Source organism: Melospiza melodia, chromosome 3 (genome assembly GCF_035770615.1).
Source record: "Melospiza melodia melodia isolate bMelMel2 chromosome 3, bMelMel2.pri, whole genome shotgun sequence".
In the NCBI taxonomy this organism is placed as follows: Eukaryota; Metazoa; Chordata; class Aves; order Passeriformes; family Passerellidae; genus Melospiza; species Melospiza melodia.
Window position 1 is genome coordinate 61,184,327 of NC_086196.1, and position 25,316 is coordinate 61,209,642.

At 35.6% G+C, this 25,316-nt stretch overlaps 1 protein-coding gene across 1 annotated transcript in view; it reads right to left on the reverse strand.

Annotated features, from left to right (window-relative positions):
• BTBD9 (BTB domain containing 9) overlaps nucleotides 1-25,316 on the reverse strand; it is a 113,997-nt gene that overhangs the window by 73,995 nt on the left and 14,686 nt on the right. The window contains exon 7 of the mRNA XM_063152003.1: nucleotides 24,252-24,371. Within this exon, the coding sequence (XP_063008073.1) occupies nucleotides 24,252-24,371 (120 nt within the window). The remainder of the gene's footprint in view (nucleotides 1-24,251; nucleotides 24,372-25,316) is intronic.

Here is a 25,316-nt window from a genome sequence, read left to right on the forward strand (position 1 = left end):
TTCATTATTTCAAGCCTCCCACTTTTTACATTTCTGGCCAAGGAGTTCTCTCTCACAACACTTCCGGAGTTTATCAGACAGAGCTTCTTCACTTAAATCAACTTAATGGGAGGTAGAAAACTACCCTGTCATGGGTCAGTGAAATGAAACTGTTCATGCAGAGGTCAGATATGCACCACAGCCAGCACAAGGGAGCAAGGCAACTCATCCAAGTATGAGGAAAAAAGATCTTCCATCCTTTTCAACCTTACTACAGATTGTAATTGCACATACAGCAAACTGATCTTATAAACCAATTAGTCCCCTGAATTGCTTCAAAGAAGTAGAAAACAAGTATTTCCTCACTGTTTTCCAACAGTGAGCACATCAGGACATTAAGTGAGGGGATACAATTCACATCAACTCTAAGCACTTCTCACAGCCTTGTTCTGAAGCAGGGGGTGACCAGAAGCCCTGTGGTGAAGGTGGTGTATGTGGGTACTTGAATGATAAGTGATATGCTTGAAATCTCATCAGGCACCTAAAGGAAAGCATGGAACTGCACCCAAAACACTCAACTCCCCAAGTCAGTACTTCAAGCAGAATAACCTGGTATCCTCCTAATAAATATGAGGGCAAGGGTCATCAACTGATGCAGAGATCTGACAGATACAATTACATGGCTACCAGAAACAGGGCAGCTGTGCTTCCAACACCACGTTACTCGGGCCACCAGGTCATACCAAGCTGCAGAGCAACTGACCTAGATGGAACATCACAAGCCTGGTACACGCTTCCAAGTAATTTAAACTACCCCAGTTACTCATACACATTCCTATAAAGTCTGACTCACATAACTCTAACTAAGGAAATTTAATATGATTATTTAAAACTTTGTAAAATCCAAGCATCAGAATCCTATGCACAAGCATTGTTTTGCAGACATATTTATTCTGCTTTTCCTTTTTTTAAAAAAAGTATGCATTTCCTTCTAAAATTGCTAAAATGTGAGTCTGTGACAAATTGCAACAGAAATGGATCTAAGCAATGAAACACACACAAAACATTAAAATACATGGCTAAAGAGATGTTTGACTAAGAAAATTATCCTTTGCCAAAATCTAGCAGCAACACTCTTTAGTTTTTTCCACAAGACAATTTTATTATTCATACAATGCCATATCAGGTCGGATTAAAATATAAAATCTCTTTAGGAAATGTTAAGACTACATTACACCACAATTTACAGCTTATTTGTCAAACTGTGACAACACTGTATTTCTTATCAAACAACCTCTATTACTATGTATGAAAATTCACCCTAAAATAACTTCACAGTTGTCAGACATGACTGTAAAATTAAAGCCCATGGTTCAGTACAAAATGCATTCAATACACAAGCATAATGGCTGTATTGAGCGTTGTATCATCTACCTGCTCCTTTTGGGAAGACATATGGCAACATTCACTCTTACTTCCATTGCTCACTCTGTCTTAAGCTTTCTTAAATATTGTTTCTGGATGTGACAGGAAAAACAGAGGCCTGTTGAAGTGCTCTGAGCACCTGGAAAATTAGATCAGGTGGCTGTACCATCACTGCTATTCCTCACTGAGATTAAAGGTTATTAGTGAAGACTCTATAGGGAGCTTCTGTAAAGGAGAATTTGAAAGAATCCTGATTGCCATAACTTAGAGAGTAATTAAACCAAAATAATAGACCTTATGCAAAAGTTTTGACCAACATTTTAATGAGGTTGGAGAGCACTTTTTTCAACTGCTATAGCTATGGACTACTGATAACAAAATACTGTACTATTGAGTACTCACACAATGCAAGCTATTGAATTTCCAAACAAGAAAAGCAGCCAAGACTCTTGCAGCTTTCTAGCAGCTAATTTCAGTAAATTCAAACGTTTTAAAACTGCACAATAAAGTACTTTTGTACACCTTTATTAGCTGAATCTGTATCAAAGACCAAAAAAATTCCTGATGAAATCTCTGGCTTTGAATGCTGAGGTTTTAACTTCAGCAGTAGGAAACAGGAATTAAAGCACTCCCACTGTCAGTTAAGTCCACATTTTAGTTCCCTGTTTAGCAATTACACTGGCGTTATTATTTCAGCAACCACAACATTCACTTCTGCTCAATTTATAGAATCATACAGATTAAAGAAGGTATAATTAGGACTTCAAAATCAAGATTTTCTAGAAACAACATCTACATAGAATCAGCACTTGCTTCAAATCTGATCTGTAAGTCTACTAGAACAAAAACACAGGAAGAACTATAAAGAACTATTAAACTGAGCAGAAGGAAGACAAGAATAGATAAACTGAGAAAATTCTAAAAATTAAAATCTTCAAAACTACATTTATTTTCAAACTTTCTTTCTACATAAGAGCTGGATGGCAAAATATGAATCAGAAAGACTTTTGGCTTGTTCTCTTTTTTTTTTTGTTTTGGGGTTTGGGGGTTATTTTGTGTTGTTTTTTACATATACAGTTAAATTAATGCTAAAAAAACCCAGCAGCAGCATTTTGTTTTGATTCAGTCAAATAAGGAAATATATGACTTTGAGTAAATTATAACCTTAAAAGTTTAAATAACTGGAAATGAAACCATTACTGTCACTCAAACAATTTTCTACAGTTAAAGCCTGCATGTTAAGTGTAAATTAATTTTCCATTCGAAGAATATCAATAATTTATCTGCTTGATGTGAAGGAGGAAAATGCAATTGGAAATATTTTTTTCCTGGAAAGATTTTAGCTATTGCATAGCACACTCTAGTGGCAAGAAGTGTTCAAATCAACTGGAACAATTCTGACTTAAGAATTTATGTCATAACACAATTTTGCATGACTTAATGCATACCTATGTTTCTTTGGAGTCTGAGAAAAGTGCTTGATTTTGTGCTGGTTTTAGTTTTTAGTTTTTGTTTTAGTTTTGTGAGGTTTCGGGGTTTTTTTCAAACTACAATCTCTCACCTGCAACTTTCCTCATGGTAGTGCTTCAAATAAAATGTTTGTGAAGATCATCAATGCTAAATCTAATAACATTTCATCTTTCCCTAAATCATGCCTTTTAATTTATATCTATGCAGGATGTTCCACGAACAACAAAACAGAAAGCATTTGCATAACTCTCCATTGATGTTCTCTGACTTCAAGCAGAGCCCATAAGGACAGATCATTCTGTCTTTATGGAAAGCAGCTTCCACAGTCTGCATGTATACTTCTTTCTAAAGTGTATTTCCAAGAGGCCTATGATTCAGTAGGTTACAAATGAAGAGCTGGATACCCACACATGTAGCCAAACTGTATTTTGTATATTATAAATTGTACCTAACACATATAATGACAAATATCACCCATCTCCATTAATCTGCACCAAAAAAAAGACATAAGAAATGTAACAGAAAATATTACCTATTAAGTAAGTTATTTTACTTTTAGATTAATATTATCTTTGCATATGTCATCCCAAATTCACTCATCCATCACCTGGGAACAAAGACACAAGGTTGGTTTCTGCAAGAAGCGCAGAGGAATTTACTGGTCTTTCAATAAGCTCACTCCCTACCTCTCCTAACAGCAAATTTTCACTAGGATCTTTATGCCAGACAGTGTAGATTTCCTTTTGTATTTGTGAACTATGAATAAAACCCCTTTACATTACTTTTCAAATGCAGATCAACTTATTTCCATGTTCATTAAAAAATAAATCTGAAACTCAGCTGTGAAATGGGAAGACTATACCTTATTATTTAATCACTCAGGGCATGCTGGTTCCTAAACTCCCATTTTATGCCTTTTGGTGAAATGGCACACTTTCTGGCAGATTAATAAAATACTAACTTAATTCTAGCAATAGAACAAGCACAGGGAAGACTGGCTAATCCCTTTTCATGACAAAATTGCAAATATTCTGTTAATAATGTCTATAACAATCTAAAGCATTAAATATGAAGTTCAATTGTATTAAAAGTCATTGTTAAAGATATAAGTATTATGGGCATCTGACTTAAAATATACTTTGTCATAAAAGAAATTTAAAAATAACATTAAAACCCTGAAGACAGACACGTTTGTATTTTTTTTTATACAATATGTAAGGATTGGAATTATAGTCAGGCTAGGAGGCATTGCAATTTACTACATTTATTCATTTCTTGTTATTTAAATGGCTCATTCTTAAGCATTAAATAGCACATGCAAAATTATGTTTTCTAGACAAGACTTTTACACAATAAAAGGAGTTTAAAGCATTTTAATTACTGAAGTACATTTCAGCCCAAACTTCCAAAGAGAGAACTAGGGACACACTGGTTTGTGTGACATCCCTAGACAAGCTCCCCAGGCAGGAACAAACAGTGCATTCCAACTGCTGACAGCAAGAGCTGAGCAGGCTCTGATCAAAGCAAACTCAAGGACCAGGGATTCAAAAGGCTCTGGCAGGCAAAAAGAACTTATGTACCTAAATACTGAACTTGCCTCAAGAAAGCAAGCCAAAATGCTTTTATCTAAGGAACCACCTTGTGCTGGAGGAATACGCAGCCCACTGGAAAGCCCTCAGATGGATCAGTTTCTTTGTATGCCTAAAATTTACACATACAAGCTCTGAAGCATTATTGATTTCTGATAGTTCTTACCAGCTGAGGTATGACCCAGAGACTAGATAAAAAACTCCTAATAAAGCAGAATTTTTCTTAACTTCTACTTCTTATTAGTATAATTAATTCGAGGCCTTTACATTATCCAGAACTAAGCTGCTCCTGTTGAGAATACAAAGTCTCTGAACACTCTTTGGAATACTTTCCTTGATTTTATTACCAGGGTCTGTTGGGTTTTTCTAAATCTATTTAGTGAAGGTAAGGTGGATATTTGTTGTTCTGAAAAGCTTCCCTGGCAATAGACAGGTCTTTCTGGTACATTAGTACCACAGTTTCACAACTTCTGAAAAACACCACAGATACAAAACCAGCTTCTGTCCATACCAATCTCCACCTGGAGTTCAGAATGATCCTGCTAAGCACAGCAGGATCTCTGTAAGAAGTCAGAGCTCTGAAAAGCTTTGGAAGTACAGCTTATTCCTTTAACGATTGTATCATAAAAATATCGATGGCTTAAAAACTGCAGAATTCTTGGAACCTAAAAAAAAAACTTAATTCCACAATAGGATAAAGCACTGATTGTTATCATCATGCAAGTTTAAAACATGAACTGCATTTCCATAAAGAACTTTTCCCACTATCAAGTATCTGCTAGAACAGTTTGCACCATTTAGCTTTCATTTTGAACATAGTGAAGACTAAATGCTGGAGGATCCTACCTCAGAAAAAAAAAAAACAAACCAGCAAGAGGGCTTTTTAAGACCATATAAATCCATGTTATTCCTTTTTCAAACTTCACAGAAAAATATTCCTATTTCAGGTTGTCAAACACTTATTCTAAATTAAAAGACTTTCTGAAGCATTTTTGGTCTTTGAATTAATTTTAAGGAGTACATGACCATGGAGACTGTGGTTGTTTCCAGAATTGATAATTTAGGAAGGGAAATTTATCAGGACTCCATTCTGAATTTCTTACTTTATTTTATTTAACAAATTCTAGATCTGATATGCATAGCTGTCTTGATAGAAAGAAGAATTTTAAGAAATCTTTTATTATAAAAAATCTTGTATTATTGTCTTAAAATATTATTACATGTGGTATCTAGCTAGATTTTCAATACTTCCAGAGTAATCTAATTTAATGTAACATTTTGAATTTTAAATGTTGCATTCCCCATACAAACTGAGTATTACACCAGCATACAATGTGCAATTAAAACAATTATTCATTGTATTTATAAAGGAACTGAATTTAATCTTCCTGAAAGTAGTCTTAGTATTCTGCTTAAATAGGTTTGTATGTCTTCATGCATATACACATAAATGTGTGTGTACATGTGTGTATAGGTGCTTTACCTAGCCACTGAAAACACTATCAAATACTGTGAAAACACTAAAGGCAAAATCAATTCTATGTTTGCTACACATTATTTTATAATGATACAATATCAGAGAAAAATAGTATGGGAACCACTGCTTATAGAAGAAAATCAGTTTCCTTGAACTCCTAATTTATTTGACATCAGTAAGAATGCTTTAAATTAAAACTGAGTACCCTACATGGGCTTAAATACATAAGACACACAGCTTTGTTTCCTAGTCAAAGATCTGACTCTGTACATTTCATGTTAAACCTTGAAATTACAGTAAGGATAGAATAAATAGTTTCTCACAGGCATGCTGACTTTTGCAATGAAAATCCACTGAATTTATATGATAGTTGTTATATGCTTTCTGCTCCAAAACAGTGTCTTGAACTACTGAGCAGACTAAAAAGCACAGTCTCTTCTTCCAAGAGGTAGTCTTAAAGCATTTTCATAGGAATATGAATTTGAAAAGTTAGCATGGTGCCTTAAAACTGTGACTAAATGTAGTGTTTTTCTGACATCTTTCCTTACCATCAAACAAACGGACATTCTGCATATGAACCGTCACAACAAAAAGTTGAGGTTTTTAACATCCTTTTCTCAGAGCTGAACTGCTTCTGCATTGCAAATTTTAGTACAGCACTAGAGTCTAAAGAACAGCATTTTTTAATCTCTTATCATCATTTTTAATAACAGACAAGTAATATAAACATAAGAGTTTTCATCATCTGGCCCTTGTATTCCTTTCCATATCAGAATGCAAATGGCCTCAGCTCAGCAGACAACAGAAAAGTGTCCAACAGCAGAGACAAAAACCCCTTTTTGGGCTCCTAATGAGGTCTCCAGAGCCCAAGGCAAACCAATAACAAATTGTACTTTCCACACATTGGGATATGGGGGCTGTGAGGGAGGAGAGGAAGAAAACCCTGGAGCTTGTCATCTGAAATTAATTGAACTTAGCCATGCCAGGAAAACACTGGTAATAAACCCTCCCCAACTAAATAAAGCTTTTACACTAGGAAAAAAATAAAAATTTATGGCAGTAATTTCATCTTGGGTTTTTCAAGAAGAGCTTGCTGTTTTTCTTGCACTCGATAGAAACAATCCCAAAGGAGCAATGTAGGCAGCAATAAGGCAGACTTCTAAAAAGATATCACTTAATTTCTCACTCCTCTCTTGCACTATTGCTCCTCTTCCTCTTGTATTTAACTGAATATTAACTCTATCACTGAAATATGCTACCTCAAGGTTTCTCATTCTGTAGAGGTAGGAAGTCTTATGCTTCAGCATCCCCCTGAGAGGGTATTCCATCTCTGCAGGTTCATCATTCATTCCATCATCCTAAAAGCAGTCCAGAGCTGCTAGACAACTTGGTATTAACAAAATGCCATAAAAGATCAAAACATAAAAGACTTTAAAATAATAAATCTCATCTTGAGCCAGAGGATGAACATTCTGTATGAGTAACTGACATTACACTTCTTATTCCCTACACGCCACAGAAACAAAGTGATCTTGGATTTGGCAATTGCTGAATACATGTTTTTCTTCCCTTGCTTACACATCTTACATTCTATAAAAAAATCTAGCAACTAATGTTCATAGAATCTACTTAATATACAGCATCCAAATCCTTTAAGCACGAAAAATAAAAGTCTGCAATTTTAGTTTGTTCTGTAAACGAAAGGAGATTACCCATATAATTTAGTTTTATTTTCCAATATTTCCAAAAGGATGATACAGCTAAAGGAGTTTTTTAGATGACCTGTACTAAAAAAAAAAAAAAAAAAAAGCAATGCACTCTACAAAACCTAAAGAAATATCAGTGACATACTTTATTACTTCACTCTGTATCATAACAGAAACCAAAAATTTCTGTACAGCTCACACATGTATCTATTGTGTGAGCAGCTTACACTGAGATGCTTTTCATGCATCAGAAAAATGACCAAAGTTCCCCAAATTAATTACTTAATGAGTTTAACCTCATGCAAAGAAGTTCTACAATCTGTCGAAGTTTGTTCAAGCAAACCAGAACTATGCCCACCTGACAGCCTTCATTTTAGACCTGCTATCTCCAAGCTTTTCCCCTATTCTACACAGCAATTATTCTGCACAAAAGCAGAACACCACCTCTCCCAGAATTCAGTCTGAAGATTATTCATGCTACACTAACAGTTTCTGAGGTCATCTGAAAATGGAAGCAGATATACTGCCCACACTTTAATTCAGCACGCCTGTCCCTGGCACAATTCAGCCCAGCCCAACTGGAACTCCCTTCTCAAGCCCTACTTCAGTGAGAATCCACATGGGCCAGAAGCTATTCCACCCAACAGCAATGAGGACACTCAATACATTCTGAAAGCTGAATAGAGTTTTATAGGATGAACATGGCCAAAATGTAAAAGGACACTACATGACTAAAGAATAGGCATTGGGACTATTTAGTCCATTAATAACGGACTATAATAATTTTTAGATATTGCTATAGATTACTTGAAGCAGTTTCAAAGGTTTAAATCAACAGTTATTAGGAACAAATATACTTTCTAGGCCAAATGCTAAATTCCTTAAGTTTGTTCAGCTTTCCTAAGCATTCTCCAGGCTTGTCTCTCATGGCCATACTTCTGTGATTTGCATATGACACTTGCTCCTAATCGTACCTTCCGCATATAACTTACTTTGCCCTTTGCTTCATATCCTCAGTTTAAAAGGTTTTCTTTACTTTAAAAGCTTATCCTTCTTTTCTTGTCTTCTGCCCAGAAGTCTCTTCTGCTTGTGAGTTTCTTCTGAGACTCACAAGCTACACAGTTCTTAAGAGTTTATGTGATCTCCCTATCAGGCTTATAGTGTACGTTTAAAGCTGGAGAATGTCAGCTGCCTTCAAATAGGATGAAATAGTTTGTTTTTTTTTTATTTTAAGAGCTAGAAAAAAATTGGATCAAGACAAAAAACAGTGCAGCATTTTTTCCCTTTAAACACAGTGGTTATCAGGCTGATTTTCTGATGGAAACTCCTGAAAATCAACCAGTGACATTAGTAGTTACTTTATTATCCTGTATTTATGTATTAATCCAATTATATTATCCAAATATACACAAAGAAATTTTACAACTAATCTTTACTGCCTGCCATATATATGACATTTAACTTACTGAAACAATCCAAACACTTAATTTACTGAAACAATTCCAAATCTCATATAGCACAACTATCCCATCATTTTCAAATCAACAAAACACTCCTTCCAATTCTGTTGAAACCATTTGATCTATTTTACCTTAAATTAACACAGTATTTACAAGCTGTTGTATCATGGTTGTCCACAGCCTTCACCTAGCTGTCCAAATTTTTTGAAGTATCCTGCCAGTTCAGGACAGAAAGATGCTGCCAGAATAAAACCAGCTGATTCCAGTGAGGAATTTAGGCCTTTCCTACATCAAGTATGAAACTTCTACTCCATATTCTTCCCTGCCTTCTTCCTGCTGTATGACTCAGGTCTCAGTTTTACTGAGAGAAATTAATGATGAGCTCCTGTTGTCTTTACCACATCTGTCTACAGGTAAGAATGTGTTTAAGGAATGAAGCCATGCTGGGTAAACTAAAAACAAAGAAAAGGCACAAATGTGATATAGCTTTAAAGCTATCTGGCACTACCTCAGCAAAGAATTAAGAGCTCAAAAACACAGAAGAAAAAAGATTGATATAAGAAAATACAGAAACCCTACCAGAAACTCCAGAGAAAAGGAAAAGAGCAGCTCAGCAAAACAAAGGCTCAGCCTGCTCCAGGGACTGATCAGATCAGCATTTTTCCACTTTACTGATGACTGGCCTGCAGAGTCACTAGGGCACTGTGCTATGGGTGGAGAGCATATTCATGTTTAATCCAAGAGTGCGTTTTCCTATTTAATTACTGTGCATTATGAACAAGAACTGTTCTTCACTCACAGACTAGATACCATCCTGCTCTCAAGCATCCACAGCCAGTGGAAGATACCTAATGATGCAAAAAATCTGATGACTTTTTTTATCTCCTACCATTGCAGAGTGAGGGAATAAAGCAAAGGAAGTTTCAAGCTTGATTCTTGGATCTCCTGTCTACATCTAATTTAGCTAATTGTTTCTCTTTCTGTAAGAGGCTGGCAGAGTTTCCCACACACTCTGGAGTCCCACCTTCCAGTTTAAGCATATGAGGTTAAAGCAGAGTACCAGATGTTTTGCTCTTCAAGAGGAAAGTGAGAGTCAGCATCAAAAATCCCTGTCTCAGTGCTGACCTTGAGCTCAGGGCAGAGGCAGACCAGCAGGAACCATTCCAACAAGGCTTTCTGAAGGAAGATGAAGAGGTGATAGCACAACATATGGCAGCTGTGTGTTAGTCACTAGGCCAAGAAACCAGCTGTCTTAACACCTGGTTCTTCCAACCTGAATAAACCACTTACAATTTAGCCTTGCCTGGAAAAGAATTTAAAGGATTAAATAAGGAATTAACAGGTTTTTTAACTACAAGGATCTCCAAAGCAATAGAGGAAGAATGTTAGGATCAAGACATTGTTAATGTGCAAGTGAACTGCTGCATTTAACTTGCTCGACAGAAAGTGGTGAAAAGAGGAAAGCAGAGTAAAAAAGAAATGCATCTTATAGCATGCCAGATAACAAGCACTTGTTCCATTCATTCTTTTGGAAATTGTGAGAAACTATTCCAGAAAACAGGCCACAAAAATTACTACAGTGACCCTGGAATAAAGTATTCTTCATTAAAGCTCTGATGTTGCAATAACTATTAATAACAATTCCTCTAACACTGAGGTGTGGCCATAATTCCACAAAGAAAATTTTTAACTTTATTTTTAAGACCACATATTTCCTGTATTTCCAAGCTTTGTGAAAAGCACAGGTGTATTTCAGAATATCTAGATAAGAATTCTCCATTTCTGTTCTTCATATAGGTGTTTGCTACTTTATTTTATACCCATTTTATCTTCCAGATCTAATAAATCTGAAGTGGAATGCTGAAAATATTTGGCTATAATTATTACGGAGTAAGTTCACTCTAAAGCACCACATATGAACACCTAAAATATCCTGCACAAGAACACAAACCACAAAAAAATGTAACTCCTCCCCATGAGCGATGTTAATATATATATATATATATATATATATATATATATATTCTCTTTCAAGCTGTGCAACATTAAGATCACACACATTAGTCTATTCCATCTTAGTGGAACTTTTGCTCAGTCACTGTAAGAGTATTATAGCAAAATTTCATGAAACTACTGTCTTAACTGGGCTAGAGCTTCTAGGTAACTAAGAACCGACACATGAGCACATGGCTTCCTGACCCACAAATCAAGATTAACTACAAGGTCAACATAAAAATTGTCCTTAAAGGACTAGGTGGGTAGGAAAGTTCCATAGTACTGTGAAGACATTTCTTCTATCCAATGTCTGAAGCAACAGTGATGGATTCTGAAAGCCAGAAGTCAGAAGGAGAAGGAGCAAACTGTGAAAGGAACAAACCAAAAGATGGTTTGAGAAACAGCTCTTCTCTCCTTTCAAAAGACCACTAGAAATAGAAAAAAACTGCAGAGATCACTAAAAAGCTCAGTCCCTTTCTATTAGCATGATCCTATGCACCTCATACAAAAGCACTCTCCATACATTGTTTGTGACTCCACTGGTGATCTCTGCTTTCTTTAAAGTACAACTAACGTCAAGTAATTTCCATGGTAACTGCACAGAGTTTCTAATTCTAATAGCTAAACCAAATTCTTACCTGAGTGAAATAATACATATTTTAGCTCCTTATTCGAGTGAATTATGTTCATAATTCACTAGAATCTAAAATGAACAAAGATATTCAAATGCAGTTATGCCTGAAAAAGAAAAGAAGGTAATTTTCCAGTTTTACAGCTGCTTTCAGAATTCTGCCTGAAGGATTACACTCGGCAGTTACTCAGATGCAAAATATTACTTCTATTGCACAGATTTTGAACACAAACTATTAAATCTGTTAGATCAATAGCCATTCTTCCCACATGCACTTAAGAAATTAATAACAACTATAACATTTTCATACTGAAATACTTCCATTTTAGATAAAGGATTAGAGAACAAAAATATTCAACTTTTAACACTGCATCACAGCAGCTACATACAATGTAAGCCATAAAGCTACATAATGAAGATCAGATTATGAATTTCACCAAAACAGCAATTTTAAATAATGCATCACTGAGCTTAACTTAAAATAAAATGGGAAAATAGATGTTCTTCAGTGCCTAGATATATCTTTCCCCCTGCAATGTTTTTGTCAAATGTAGCCAGTCAGTTTCATAGTTTGTTTTTGAACAGCTCTAACACTGGTTCTTCACAGTACAATATGAGAAAAAGTATCAAGTAATTTCAAACAGAGTAGATAGAGAAGATCTATCTGGAAATCAGTTAATTTAAAAAAATTATAAACTGAAAGCAAGAAGTTGCTCAAGAACAGTTCTAGAACAGTGCTTTAAACAGGCTGTCCAGCAAAGTGGGCGAGTTACCATTCCTGAACTTAGAAGACACTTGTGGATGTGGCAATTGTGTGGTGGACTTGGCAGGCCTGGATTAATGGTTGTACTGCATCTAAGAGGTTTTTCAACCTACATGACTCTGTGATTCTACTTGCTCTTGCATGCCACACCGTCAATAAAAAATTTAGCACAGAATCATCCCAAAAACAACATTTTTAACTGAGGTCCTGTATTTGCCAAAGTTAATACAGGAAATGGGCCAATCTGGGCAGACAGTTTACGTTCCATGCATTGCTTTACACAATTTTCCTTAGCCTATGATCTGGAGGATTCTTCAGCAGTAACTTTTGAAAGTAATCTCTACTAAATGAGCTTAGAGGACATAATAAAATGTTCAGTCAACTGCCCAGTTGCTAAATGGCTTTTAAAATTACTTTTAGACACAAACTAATATTGTATCTAATACGCATATTTTGAAAATTCCAACTTAGAAACTGTTCCTTAGTTCAAGAAGCCCAAAAATTTTGTTAAAATGTTGCAGGAAAAAGTAATCCAAATATGCTGCTGAGCTCAAGCATTATTATATTTACTTCCAGAGACCTATGGGGGAAACCACTTAGGTGCCAGATGTGATGGTGCCAACACATGCCCACGTGCCAGAGGATGATAAAGAGCCTTGAGTTATCTACATAGAAATCAGGTGATGCATAGATGGTGCAGGCGCAGCATAGGTAACTAAGAAGTTTCCATAATACAAAGAGTAAAGAAAGATTAGGGAGTCTGAAAAAATAAATTTTCTAGCAGCGAACAGTAGCTTCTGTTAAAAAGATGGATTGAACAGTCTTCTGTGTAAATTACCTGTGAGTACAGTGAACCCCTTTTACTTTACTATAATTCAATACTCGTGAACATGTCTGACAACTGCTGATGATACGAGGAACATTCTCTTACTACTAATCTGCATTATGTCAATCCACACCAAGAGAATAAAAGACATTTATAGTCTCTAGTTTCACCCAAGAGTGAACTATTTCAATTTCATTCATTTTCACTCCAAAGAAATAATATAGATTTGCTATATTGAAACAATTTGTTTCCCTTTCATTTACACACTTACCCATGAAGGCAAGATGAAATATGACACAGGAAGTAATCTCTCTTTACAGCTGTTACATGTGCTTTATAATTTACTGCAAGCTGGAATCATCAGCAATAATGTCTTCTAGCCCTTCACCCTATTTTGATCTACTGAAGTTTTAAAATCAGTTTTCATCTAAATATACACTAAATCATTCCTTTAAAAAAGACGGGATGAAATAATATCTGAATGGGAAGAGTGTCTATGCATATATATAGTGTTTCACACAGCTTTCGTTTTCCTAGCTGTTAAGTCAAAATCAAGAATTCTCTTGTAAAAAAAAGAAAAATAACTCCAAATAAAACATTAACATCATCAGCAAAATTAAAAAAATAACTAAATTGTCCAGCTACCAATATACAATAAAAATAATAATAGCAATTCTAAAAAGCCAAGCTCAACAGAAATTAGAAGAAAGTTTAACAGATAAAAAACTTAGTACTATGCACTGAGGGAACACAACTGCTAAACAAAATCAGCCTAAGGCACAGTTAAGATTGATTGTATGCTTCAATACTACGTACTCATAATTTACTCTTAAATTTTTCACAAGTCAAATCCTGAGACACTTAAACCCATAATTTCTATTCTAAAAAGCTTGTTACAGAAACAGTAAGGAATTACTCCTTTCAGCTATTGCTTTCTCAACTGAAATTATTTTTAAACTCTATTATCCAAATTTTGGTGGTATAAAAAGAGCAGAGGAGCCTGATCAGTTAATGGGAAAATGAATACGTAATTTTAGATCACATAGAAAATGAATATAAAATACTCCACTACAAATCTTATACATCTGAAGAATCAAATAACTTCAAGGTAAACTGCAAAACAACTGAAAAAGTTCCCCTTTCAAGTCTTCACAGGAGAGCATAAAAGAAAAAAATTATCTTAACTTCAGAATGTCTCACTAATTTTTAAGACTAGAGTTCTAGTCACGAACTTAAAAAAAAATAAATTGGATTTTTATCCTCTCCCCTAAAAGAGACTTAAAAAAATTCCCTGGATAGGCTTAGAGGAAAAATTTTGGAGAAAATAAACAAACCCCAAAAAAGAATCCAAACCAATTAACCAACCAAGCAGAAAAATACATCTCCCTCCATTTGATTTTAGCTTCTAAAGCATGTAAGGGTATTAATTTTTGCAAATGGTACATCAAATTCAAAGAAAGACTACCAAATCTTACTTTTAAAAATTGAACCAAACAGGAATTCTCATGTGGCTCACACAGTTACTTGTAACTGTGCGGAAGCCAAAAACGTTTTCATTTGCTAAGTACTGTCAAATATCAAGAACAGAAGTAGTGAAATCTTTAATCTTGTTTTTAAATACTCTGGGAGATAATAAGCCTAAATTATTGTTAGTGCAGCCTCCAAGTCTGGAGATGAAAGAAACTTTGGGTAGCCAGATAGTAGGGTGGGGCCACTGGAATACTGCACATCATCGGGAAGGTTGCTGAGAACAAAGCAGCGCTGTTCTGTCACTCTGTTACAGCTTGCTGAACCCAAATCTCAAATGTGCACATACGGTTCTGCTCTCCACACCTCAAGGAGTACACACCAGAGTCACAGAAGGTACAACCAACACCACCAAAAATCATAAAAGCAACTGAATAAATGGAACCAAAGAGCAGCGGTTGAAGAGTCTACACTTGATGTGAATACAATGTTTTCATTCACCAGATCCCACAATACTGGAATTAGAAAGAACAAAGTAGCAAAAGGATTGTCTAAATAGATAAAACTACTTTTTTTATGCAGTGGTTAATGAGCTTTGGAAAAGTGCTGCCACTATAGCCTGCAAGCAGTTGACAGCACCCCAGTCAAGAGAGGGATCTTAGATAAATGAACGGCCAAGCTATCTCTGAATATGCATTAGCAGGATCAGAGGAGTACGAGGATGAACACACAGGAGTCTGTGCTCACAGCCTCTCCCTGACCAGCACCTCCTGCTCTCCTGGTCAGAGACTGGACACACAGCAAGGTGCCCACTGACCCGGCTCAACAGGGCACCTACACTGTCAATGTAATGAAAATGCACCTTGATTAGCCAACTTTGCAATTTGCCATTAACAGAGACAGGGTAATTTAATTGAACAGAATACAGATTCAGAAATCAATACTTAATACACCTTCCATCACAACTGTTAGTCTCCAATACAAACAAGAAAGACAATGGTATGAAGAAAAGTAATGAAACAACTACTTTATTGATCACTAGAGATGTTACTTGCAGTACCTAAAATTTCCAAGATCTTTATTGCATCTGTAGTGAATTATAGAAAAATTTGTCCCAATCTTACAAATGAAAAACAAGCTTGAAAGTATAAAGCTGTTAAAGTCACTTTGTGATGACTTTATACATTTAGACACTGAGAAGTAACTCCACAGAAGTGCATTACTTGGTTCATGCAAACAATGTGAATATTATGAATATGCAGTTTTAAGTGTGGTACAGCTTTTCAGATACACATGGGAAAACCACGTCCATTACCTGCTAAGAAATGGGAAACAGAGAAAAGCTTTACACAGTGGGATCAAACAACTTCAACAGACAGCCATTACTGATCGATGAAGTGCAATAAACCAGAATTGTTACAAATTTCCCAAAACATTATTTCCTCTTGGAAAAGCCTGTCTTTGTAAACACGTATGGCAAGTTTTCACAGTAATTCCATCTCTTGGAGTGCAAAAGAAAACACAGAAGATAGTTTAAAGAAAAGAAGTGCTCAAGATGTCTTATAACCACACTCATCTTCTGCAACATTAACTTTAAAATACAGCTTGCTGTAGAATTATCATCAACAATGTGATAATTCAGCATTTAGCTGTATCTTTATGCATCACTGTCAAGCTGAGTAATTACTGATAATTTTCACTTACATCAGATCTCATTTACGAGGTGAAACATTGAAAACAGAACTCAAGACAATTTAGAGTTTAAGAAACTCAAAATGAATACCTCAAAATTCAGACTAAAATAATTCTAACCATATTACAAAAAACCTACTTATTATTATGTCAAGCTTGAGAAATATGTAATCTAGTTCTCTTAAAAAGTTAATTGTTTCTTCCAAATCATAAAGCAAAAATAAAATAATATATTATACTTTTTTTTTAAAATTTGTCTCCAACAAACTGGATTGGCAGGTTCTCCCTATTTCTCGGGTATTTCTATACAAGATATATTGACCCTCTACAGACACTTTTTCAGACAAATATTCATTTTCAGCTGGTAAGTTGTCTGGCAGGTTGTCATCAACAGTTTAAATACACACTAGCTTTTTTACTTTTCCTCAAAGCTGAGTTGGGCTCTTTAGGTTAAGATAATTGAAATTGCTATGACAGACAGGAGAAGGAATCTGAGAAGAAAAAAGCTGCTTTGATAAAGGTCTTGATGAAAAATATTATTGATTATTCCTGTAGAGAAATGAGCTTTTGTATCACTAGGAGCACATTTGGAGCTGAATTTAGAAATGTAAGCTTAAGATCAAAAGCATACATAACCTGAAATGAAGAAAAAGATCTTTTAAATCAATAAACACACCAACCCAGATGAGGCAATAGCTTTCTTGATCCTGTGTAGATGATCTACATGGTTTGAAAAATCTCAGACTATCACCTTTTCTTAGGAACAGAAAAAACATCAGAATAAAAACCTACTGGAAGACAAAAAAGGATGCTTAAATACTGATAGACAGAAAAACAAGGAGCAGCTATTCACTAAAATGGAGACTACAGGAAACCATTTCCTCCTATTTCACAGTTAAAAGGCAAAGTATTGGAAACATGCCAATAAAGACTCCTAAATATGATCACATCTTACAAGAAAAAACAATGAGCTCTACTCCCCAGCCCCAAAACAAAAAAGAAAACTGCCTGTAATGAAAATTGATTTTTGAAAATAATGTCAGTAAAAAGCCTCAAAGGTTTGGAGTAACATTTCAAAATTGCTTTTACTATTTATTACCATGCTTCTGTAACAGAAATCAAGATAATTTTTACTTATTTCTGGAAATTACATTATTCTGTATCACTCACAGTATTAGATTCAGGAAAATATTTTAAAATTTCAGTATCCAGAAATAAAGAAAAGCTAATTTGAATTATGCAGCAAGGTTGGGATTTCTTCGTAAACTCACAAACACCAGCATATCTGCACAGTTACAAATAAAATATTTACACAAGAGGCAACGCTTCCCAAAGAACAGTACAAACAAAATAACTAGTCAACATGTTGCCTGTGCAACTATTTGTAGTTCTCAGATGCAGTAACTAAGGTAAAGATGGTTTCATTTACACAAGTTTAATCACTCCATTTGCAAGAAGTCATTTTATAAGGATAATAAGAATTTACTGATGAAAATATTTTCACATACTTTTCAGACTGACAGAAGGCCTTACCAAGCTCTTAACAGCAACTCTTAGTCTGTGTTTTCTAGTCAGGACAGTCATGCAATAGGGCTCCATTTTAAGTTAAAAAAATGTTCAAAATCATCTTTTGGATGTCTCCATGCTTTTTCTGAACACCACCACTCCCTACTGGGAAACAAGACATAAAAAACACTCCTAGCACGAAATTAAATCTGCAGACACTGCTTTCATCTCAGTTTATTTCAAGTATGTTGGACAATACCTCAACTGTATGCACCTCAAGAGTTGACTCCTCATTTGTTTCCACATCTTCTTAAATCAAACTGTATCTGGAACGTCTTTTGGCAAGTTACTATCCACTGAAATTGCACAAAGCTCAGGAAAACTGCAAAATGGCTATCCATAACAGATAACGTTGTCAGAGACCTACAGGTAAGGCTGAAAGTGAGACATTGCTGCTTAATCAGCAGCTAATTTCAATGACTCTCCAAAAGACAAAGAAAAAATAAAATTACTGCAGCACCACCAGTAAAAGTTACCACAGTTACCTGAGGCTGCCTGATTAAGATCAGAATCAAAGAAAAATGTTTTGTCTAGCCTACACCTGAAAAATCACACCTCCTCGCATATCATTACATACAAAACAATTGTGCACAGACACTAATGTGTCTGAGTTTAGAACTACCTTAGTACTGAAAAATTTACTCTTCTTGTATTTTTTCAATGTTCAGAAGACACGGTCTACAATTTAATTTGTCTTCACTCAGGCAGAGGATTACAAATAGTGTAATCATTAGTAGCAAAAACTGTTGAAGAACTAAACAAAAAATCCACCCAGTATCATCAATGCTTGATAAAAGGAAAGGCAAGTATTTTTTTCTGCACCAATAAATACATCTAAAACACAAATACACCTTCTAAAGCAAAAAAAATTCTCATGCCACACTTACTATAGCAGCCAGGTGCTTTAAGGGAAACACGGAGCCCTTATACTACTATTAATTCAACACATCAGTACTAGAAAACCTCAAGATTTTTCAGCCTAAAGCAGATGTAAAAAAACAGGAAAAACAATATGCTTAAATGATTTCCCACGTTTACAGCATGCTTCTACAGGCATCTGCCAGTTCTCTTAATAGAAACATGTCGGTTTCTCGGCTGTTTAGGTGGCCTGGAAAGGCCCAGGGTGGCCTTGGGCAGCCCGGCGCTTCAAAGGACGAGGAGAGACTTCTGATCTTGTTTCGGTCTCAGTGTTTATTAATTGTTTATCTAAAAGATTTTCTTTCAGCCCGACAGAGGTCTGCACAGCAAGTCAGCCATGGGCACACTCCCGCAGCCCCTGGGGCGGTCACTTATCTTTATACCTGAAGTTACATGTACAATATTTATAATTTTTCCCCAATGCCTTCTACCCTTATTAGCCGGTGCCCTTCTAGTAAAGACCAATCCCAAAGTGCCACCATCACCACAGAAGATGGAGGCCAAGAAGAAGAAGAAGGACAGGACACGCCCCAATTCCTCCATCTTACTTCTTTAGACCCCCCTGTACAGAAATCCTAAACCCTGTGTTCTACACCTTAATTAACTTATCCCTTCACCATTCACCCCAGTGAAATCCCCCCAGTCCTCATACAGGTGTCATCTCCTGTGTAGGATCAAAGTCCAGCCACCAGACACTTCTGGCAACATTCCAGGACTCCCGAGCCCCCCAAGGGTGGTCTCGGTCACTCTGCACCTTCATCCTGAGGTGCTGAGATCCCACAGAAACATACTTTAGGACCAATTGTTCATGCAGAAATAATTAATATTTCCTTTTAATAAATCACACTATTATTATCACAAAAAGTGTTAAGGCAGTAATAGCAAATACAGACGAAAACTGATCTCTTTACCATTTCAATATATTTTCTGAATGTTGGTATTACTGATAAAATAGGATTGATTTCAGACTATAAATTGGTCTGGTCAGGGAAATACTTCTCCAATCAAAACACAGAATCATCCAATGTCAAACTAAAGATGGAAAATGAATTCAATGTTTCTTTTTGATTTTATGTACTAACTCTGTACTTGCTCAATCTAGAGCATAAAGAGCAGATCAGAATGATTTTGTAAATCTGGGAAGTTTAATACACAAAAAAAAGCACACAGTAGGAAAAACACTTTCATCAAAGGAGTGTAAACGGAAAGAAATTAAGTCTTTTAAACTTTTATTGGAGTGACACCTTGTGGCTACATCTGCCTTATTATGAAACCTCAAAATTTTCATTTTCTTGTAATTCTTTTAATGCAGTTCTTCAAATATTGTGGTCAAGGATGAAGTAAAAAGATGAAGTCACAAAACAAAAATGAAAGGATGAAAAAAGTGGGAAGAGTAAGACAGAAAACAGCATTACCTGCTCAAAGACCTTTAGCATTTTTAACATTCACTGCTACAAGAGGAATATGGAATAATTATGAACCTGACACTTGTTCCTAACTTCCACAGGAACATTTTCTGTGTCCTGTCTTCTCTCTAAAGAGTTTTCAGCTTTACATAAAAGTTGATATGAAAGTGTAAACAAAGAAAACAGGACCAAAAGAAATTCTAAAAAAATACACTACTGTATTGAAAAAAAAAAAGGGGGGGGGGGGGGGGAAGAACAACCCTGTAATCCCACTCTCTTATTTGCTTTTTCTGCACAGTATATGATTGTTCAATTTTCAAAGATGGTAGAATAATGTATTCTAGAAGGATTTAAAGCAAAAATTGAAAGTCAATAAAACCCCCATATATGTTTTACTCAATATTTTCTTTTACTAAAACCCCTTTAAATACAGCAAGACCCTGTTACTTGCTATACCAAGCTTTGACACTGAACAAGTAATCATTGTACAAATTAGCTTGTTTATCTAAATCAGGAATTGCATCCTACAAATAATACAAATGATCTGAGGAGTGTGAGAAAGCACAAACAATCTTCTCATCTTTTTATTTTTGAATTTCAGTCTTGGGTTATTGCCCTTGCACATTTTTTCACTTACTAATCTGACAGAGGTTATGGCTGGCAAAAGTTACTCTGAACACATTAAGACAGACTGGAGCATGTAAGCAACAGGAAGAAGCCAGGAGTGTAAATAGCCTGATCACATTACTTGACTTTGCCTAATGAGCTTGGATGGTTTGATATGCACTTTGCCAAATACAAATTATCTTTCATGGGAAGCACAACAATGCCCCTAACTCCAGCACTACTGTAAATATTCCATAATGCTCCATACATCAAAAAAATCAAATCATGATAGGAACAGTGACACACATGACAAATGATTCATTAAGGAGGCTGAATTGGTTTTAATTCACTGTTGTATAAATTATTTATTTAACAACTAATGGCTAGAAGGTTGCATTTTTCATCCAGCTTGTGTGAAAAAGGCATTGATTGTAGAACTGAATATGGACAGATTTGCTTAAGAGGAAAGTCACAGGTTTTCAAAAAGACAAATACCCCAACCTGTACATATGCAAATAAAAGACACACTCCATCAATTTTTATGCCCATGGAAATGTTTGAGTAGCTTCTTAAAACTTAGATGAGCATATCAGTTCAGATGTTGACAGTTCTCACCTTTTACAACGAATATTTATGTGAAAGGTAACTCAAAAAGGCAATTAATCCTGCCTAATGTTGCAGGGCTCATATCCTGTTTATAATCTATGAAGAATTGCTCTAGTGTATCAGACAACTGTACATGTTCTATTCCTTCACTTTGGCAAAAAGCATGCAAATAAAAAAACCCAGCCAATAATTATACTCTTCAATTCTTTGTTGCACTTCAAAATGACATCTTACACAGTGACCTCATAAAGTACTTTGAGCTAAAATAATTTTTTAAAAGAAAAAAAAACAACCCTAGTTGAAGACCCTCCTGGTAAGGCATTCAGTCCATGATTATCTATTAAAAATGCATTCAAAACTTAAAAAAAAATGCAGCATGGTTCCCAAAGTGGTTGCTTCCAAAACCATTACCTGCATTAGTAAGACAAAAAGAGTAAAATGCCAAAACTAATGGCAAGAAGACAGAACATAACACAATGCTGCCATTCCTCTGTACTGTTATCCATTAACAGGAAAATTTTGGCACTGGGACTTGAGACACTAAAACAAGATTATACAACAGAAGCAGCATTGAGCAAAATAGAGCATATAAAACCCTTAAAACATATCTGCCCCTTGATAAGTATGTACAACATGCCTGTGAAACAGAATGTCAAATATTAAAGGAATACATTCTGACAATCTCATACTTTAAATCTGTGCTCACAAGACTGGAGAACACCTCTTTTTTAGGCATCAAGAAAATGCTACATATATTAGGATTTCTGTTTTGTGTATGTTAGTATACTGGAAATAAGTAATTTAACTTGTTTAAGTAAACAGAACTGCTTTAAATACATTATCACAATACACTGAAATTGGATACAAAAGAAAAGTTTAGTAGTCCTTGCTTACTTCCTTCTGAACAGATTATTGATGAAAAGACAGATAAGTAAGTTTTTAACACTAACATCTATGTGTACACAGCCTCCCCTGCTCAAAGCCTCTCTCCTGGAGGGAATTTGATCAAAATTCCCAATGAAAGGAGATTCAACCTTCAAGTAATACCTAACTATTTATATTAATATAATTAAATAAAAAATTCTTAATGTTGAACTCCTCAATGGAGCCTTCAATTCTCTGGTGTAAATAAAGATTACAGAAAATCTTATCTAAACTATATTTAATTATTATGGTGACTCAGCTGAGAATTTGTATTTTGCCTTAAGGTTACTGCTCCTTATTGAGCACTTAACAATAAGCACTCATAAACTTAGGCTGCTACATGACTTTATCTTTAGCTCTTCCACTCTTCAAATAAGCCACACCTCCAAGAAATTCCCAACCATTCTGTGGGCATGATAATGAGGAACAGAGATTTACAGAAAAGAACAGGATTTCTTTGGGAAAAAGAAAGCACTTCTCTCCATGGAGATTCCAAGAGTTGCTGTGCCAATTAAAAAGTTTATGTCTGCAGAATAATTATTACAAGGCAGGTCATTTCCTCTCAGGGTCTATGACCCAAACCTAATGATGACAGCATCTCTGGTATCTACAGGTTGTATCCTCCCTATCAATTAGCTCAATTCCGTTTTTGAATAAGGCTGCTTCAATGTGATTATCAGCTTCTTGCAGAATTCCCAACACCTCTAGTTAAAACATAGGTTTAAAAAACATACTTAAACAACACTTAAACCCATCTACTCATTTTCACAGAATGGCAGAATCTCATAATATGCTGAAGGCGCCCATAAGGATCAACAAAGTCCCTGTCATGGACAGCACCATCCCCAGGAGTGACACCTTGTGCCCAAGAGTATTGTTCAAACACTTCTTAAACTCTGTCAAGCTGGTGCTGTGTCCACTTCCCTGGGAAGCTTGTTTCACTGCCCAACCACCCTCTGGGTGAGGAACATTTATCTAATATCCAACCTGACCCTCCCCTGACACAACTGCAGGTCATTCCCTTGGGTCCTATCACTGGGTACCACAGAGAAGAGATCAGTGCCTGCCCCTCCTGTTCCCCTCACAAGGAAGGTGTAACTGCAGTGGGATCTCCCTTCATTCTCCTCCGGGCTGAACAGACCAAGTGCCCTCAGATGCTCCACACATGGCATCTTAAGGCCCTTCACCATCCTCACTGCCCTCCTTAGAACCCTCTCTAGTAGTTTAATATCCTTCCTATATTCTGGCAAAAAACAGCACATTGGAGGCATCCCTCAAAGCTCCTCAGTCCTAACTTTCCCCTTCTACAACTATTTAAAACAGTGCATCAGTAGAAAATACATAATACATAAAAATACATTTTCAAGTTCTATAGTAGGTATCTAAGTGCATTATAAACATTTAGACAGTCAAGAAATGATGTTTACTACTGAGAAAAAAAAAACCAGCATCAACTGCAAAAAAAGCAGGTATGGCTCAAAAAAAAAAAAAAAGGAGAAGGAGATAGACATGGGAAAACCATCGATTTCAAACTGGATGCCTGCATTGTATCAACTATACTAATATTAGAAAAGAATAAGATAAATTATTATAAAACTGTACGAACTAAGATAAACTATGTTTTTAGCATAGCTGATAAAAGTTGAGCTATAACACAACATAATGAAGTAGCAAAATCCAGCAACTCATTCTGTTGCCTACATTCTCTAGTGTCAGCCCACTGTATATCACACTGATGAACTAACCTGCAGACTCGGGCAGGAAAATACAGGTTCTGCCAGGACCGACAGAGGTACTTAGAGTGATCGATAACCCGAATCCAGTCCAACTCATCCATGGACACCTCAATGTAGTAGGAGTAAGACCTATGGATTGTCAAAAAACACTGGTTAGAATACAAGTCAACAAATTTTAGGTATTAAATTTTACACTGACTTCTGGATTTTCAGTAGAGTTGAAAAGAAAACTGTTCTTACCCAGAGCCTTGTGTTGAAAAGAAAACTGTTCTTACCCAGATCCCTATTTTCGAACTAGCTTTGAAAAGAAGTCTCACAGTTAAGATGTATTCTCAGAATGATTTAAAACATCCACACATTCACCATCTATAGACATTAGATGAGACTACTATGCCTAAAAAAGTGAAATGGAGACTTTTGACTCTGCCATAAAAATCATCATTTGTATTCCCTCCTCACAGAATAAAAGTAAATCACCACCAGTGATACAGTTGTACTTCTATTGCCAAATCAATAAAGAAAAAATTAAAACCATTACTAGACCAAAAATGCAAATTCAAACTCCTCAATTGAAAAAAGCAAATATATTTTATTAGCATTTTCACTTTATGACCATTTCACAACTGAAGTTGCTCTTCACTTCTGACCCTTTCAGTTCTTTATGATCCATCCCTGAGCCTGTCATTACTTCCTTACATATGCCAAAATTACCTCATGAAAAATAAAAAACCCACTGAAAGAATCTGTCTTCCTCCTGCTTATCAGTTATGTTTACCTTACAGCTTGCTGTTAAAAGAAAGCAAACACAAACTAGAACATAAAAGTTACAGCTAATTCCCTATTATACCCATGACTGTAATGCTTAGAATAAAGTAGAAATTTCCCTTGTAGGACTGCAAGTCACTGAATATATGTTTCAGAGTATTTTCCTAAGGAACTAGCCTGCAACATTCACAGGCATTTCAACAGCACCATGTCAGCACTTAACATCCTTTCACACTGATTTCTACAGAGGTGTTGCTCTTAAAGAGTTCTACACAAGCATGTCTTATTGAACATTAACGTCTTTGTTAG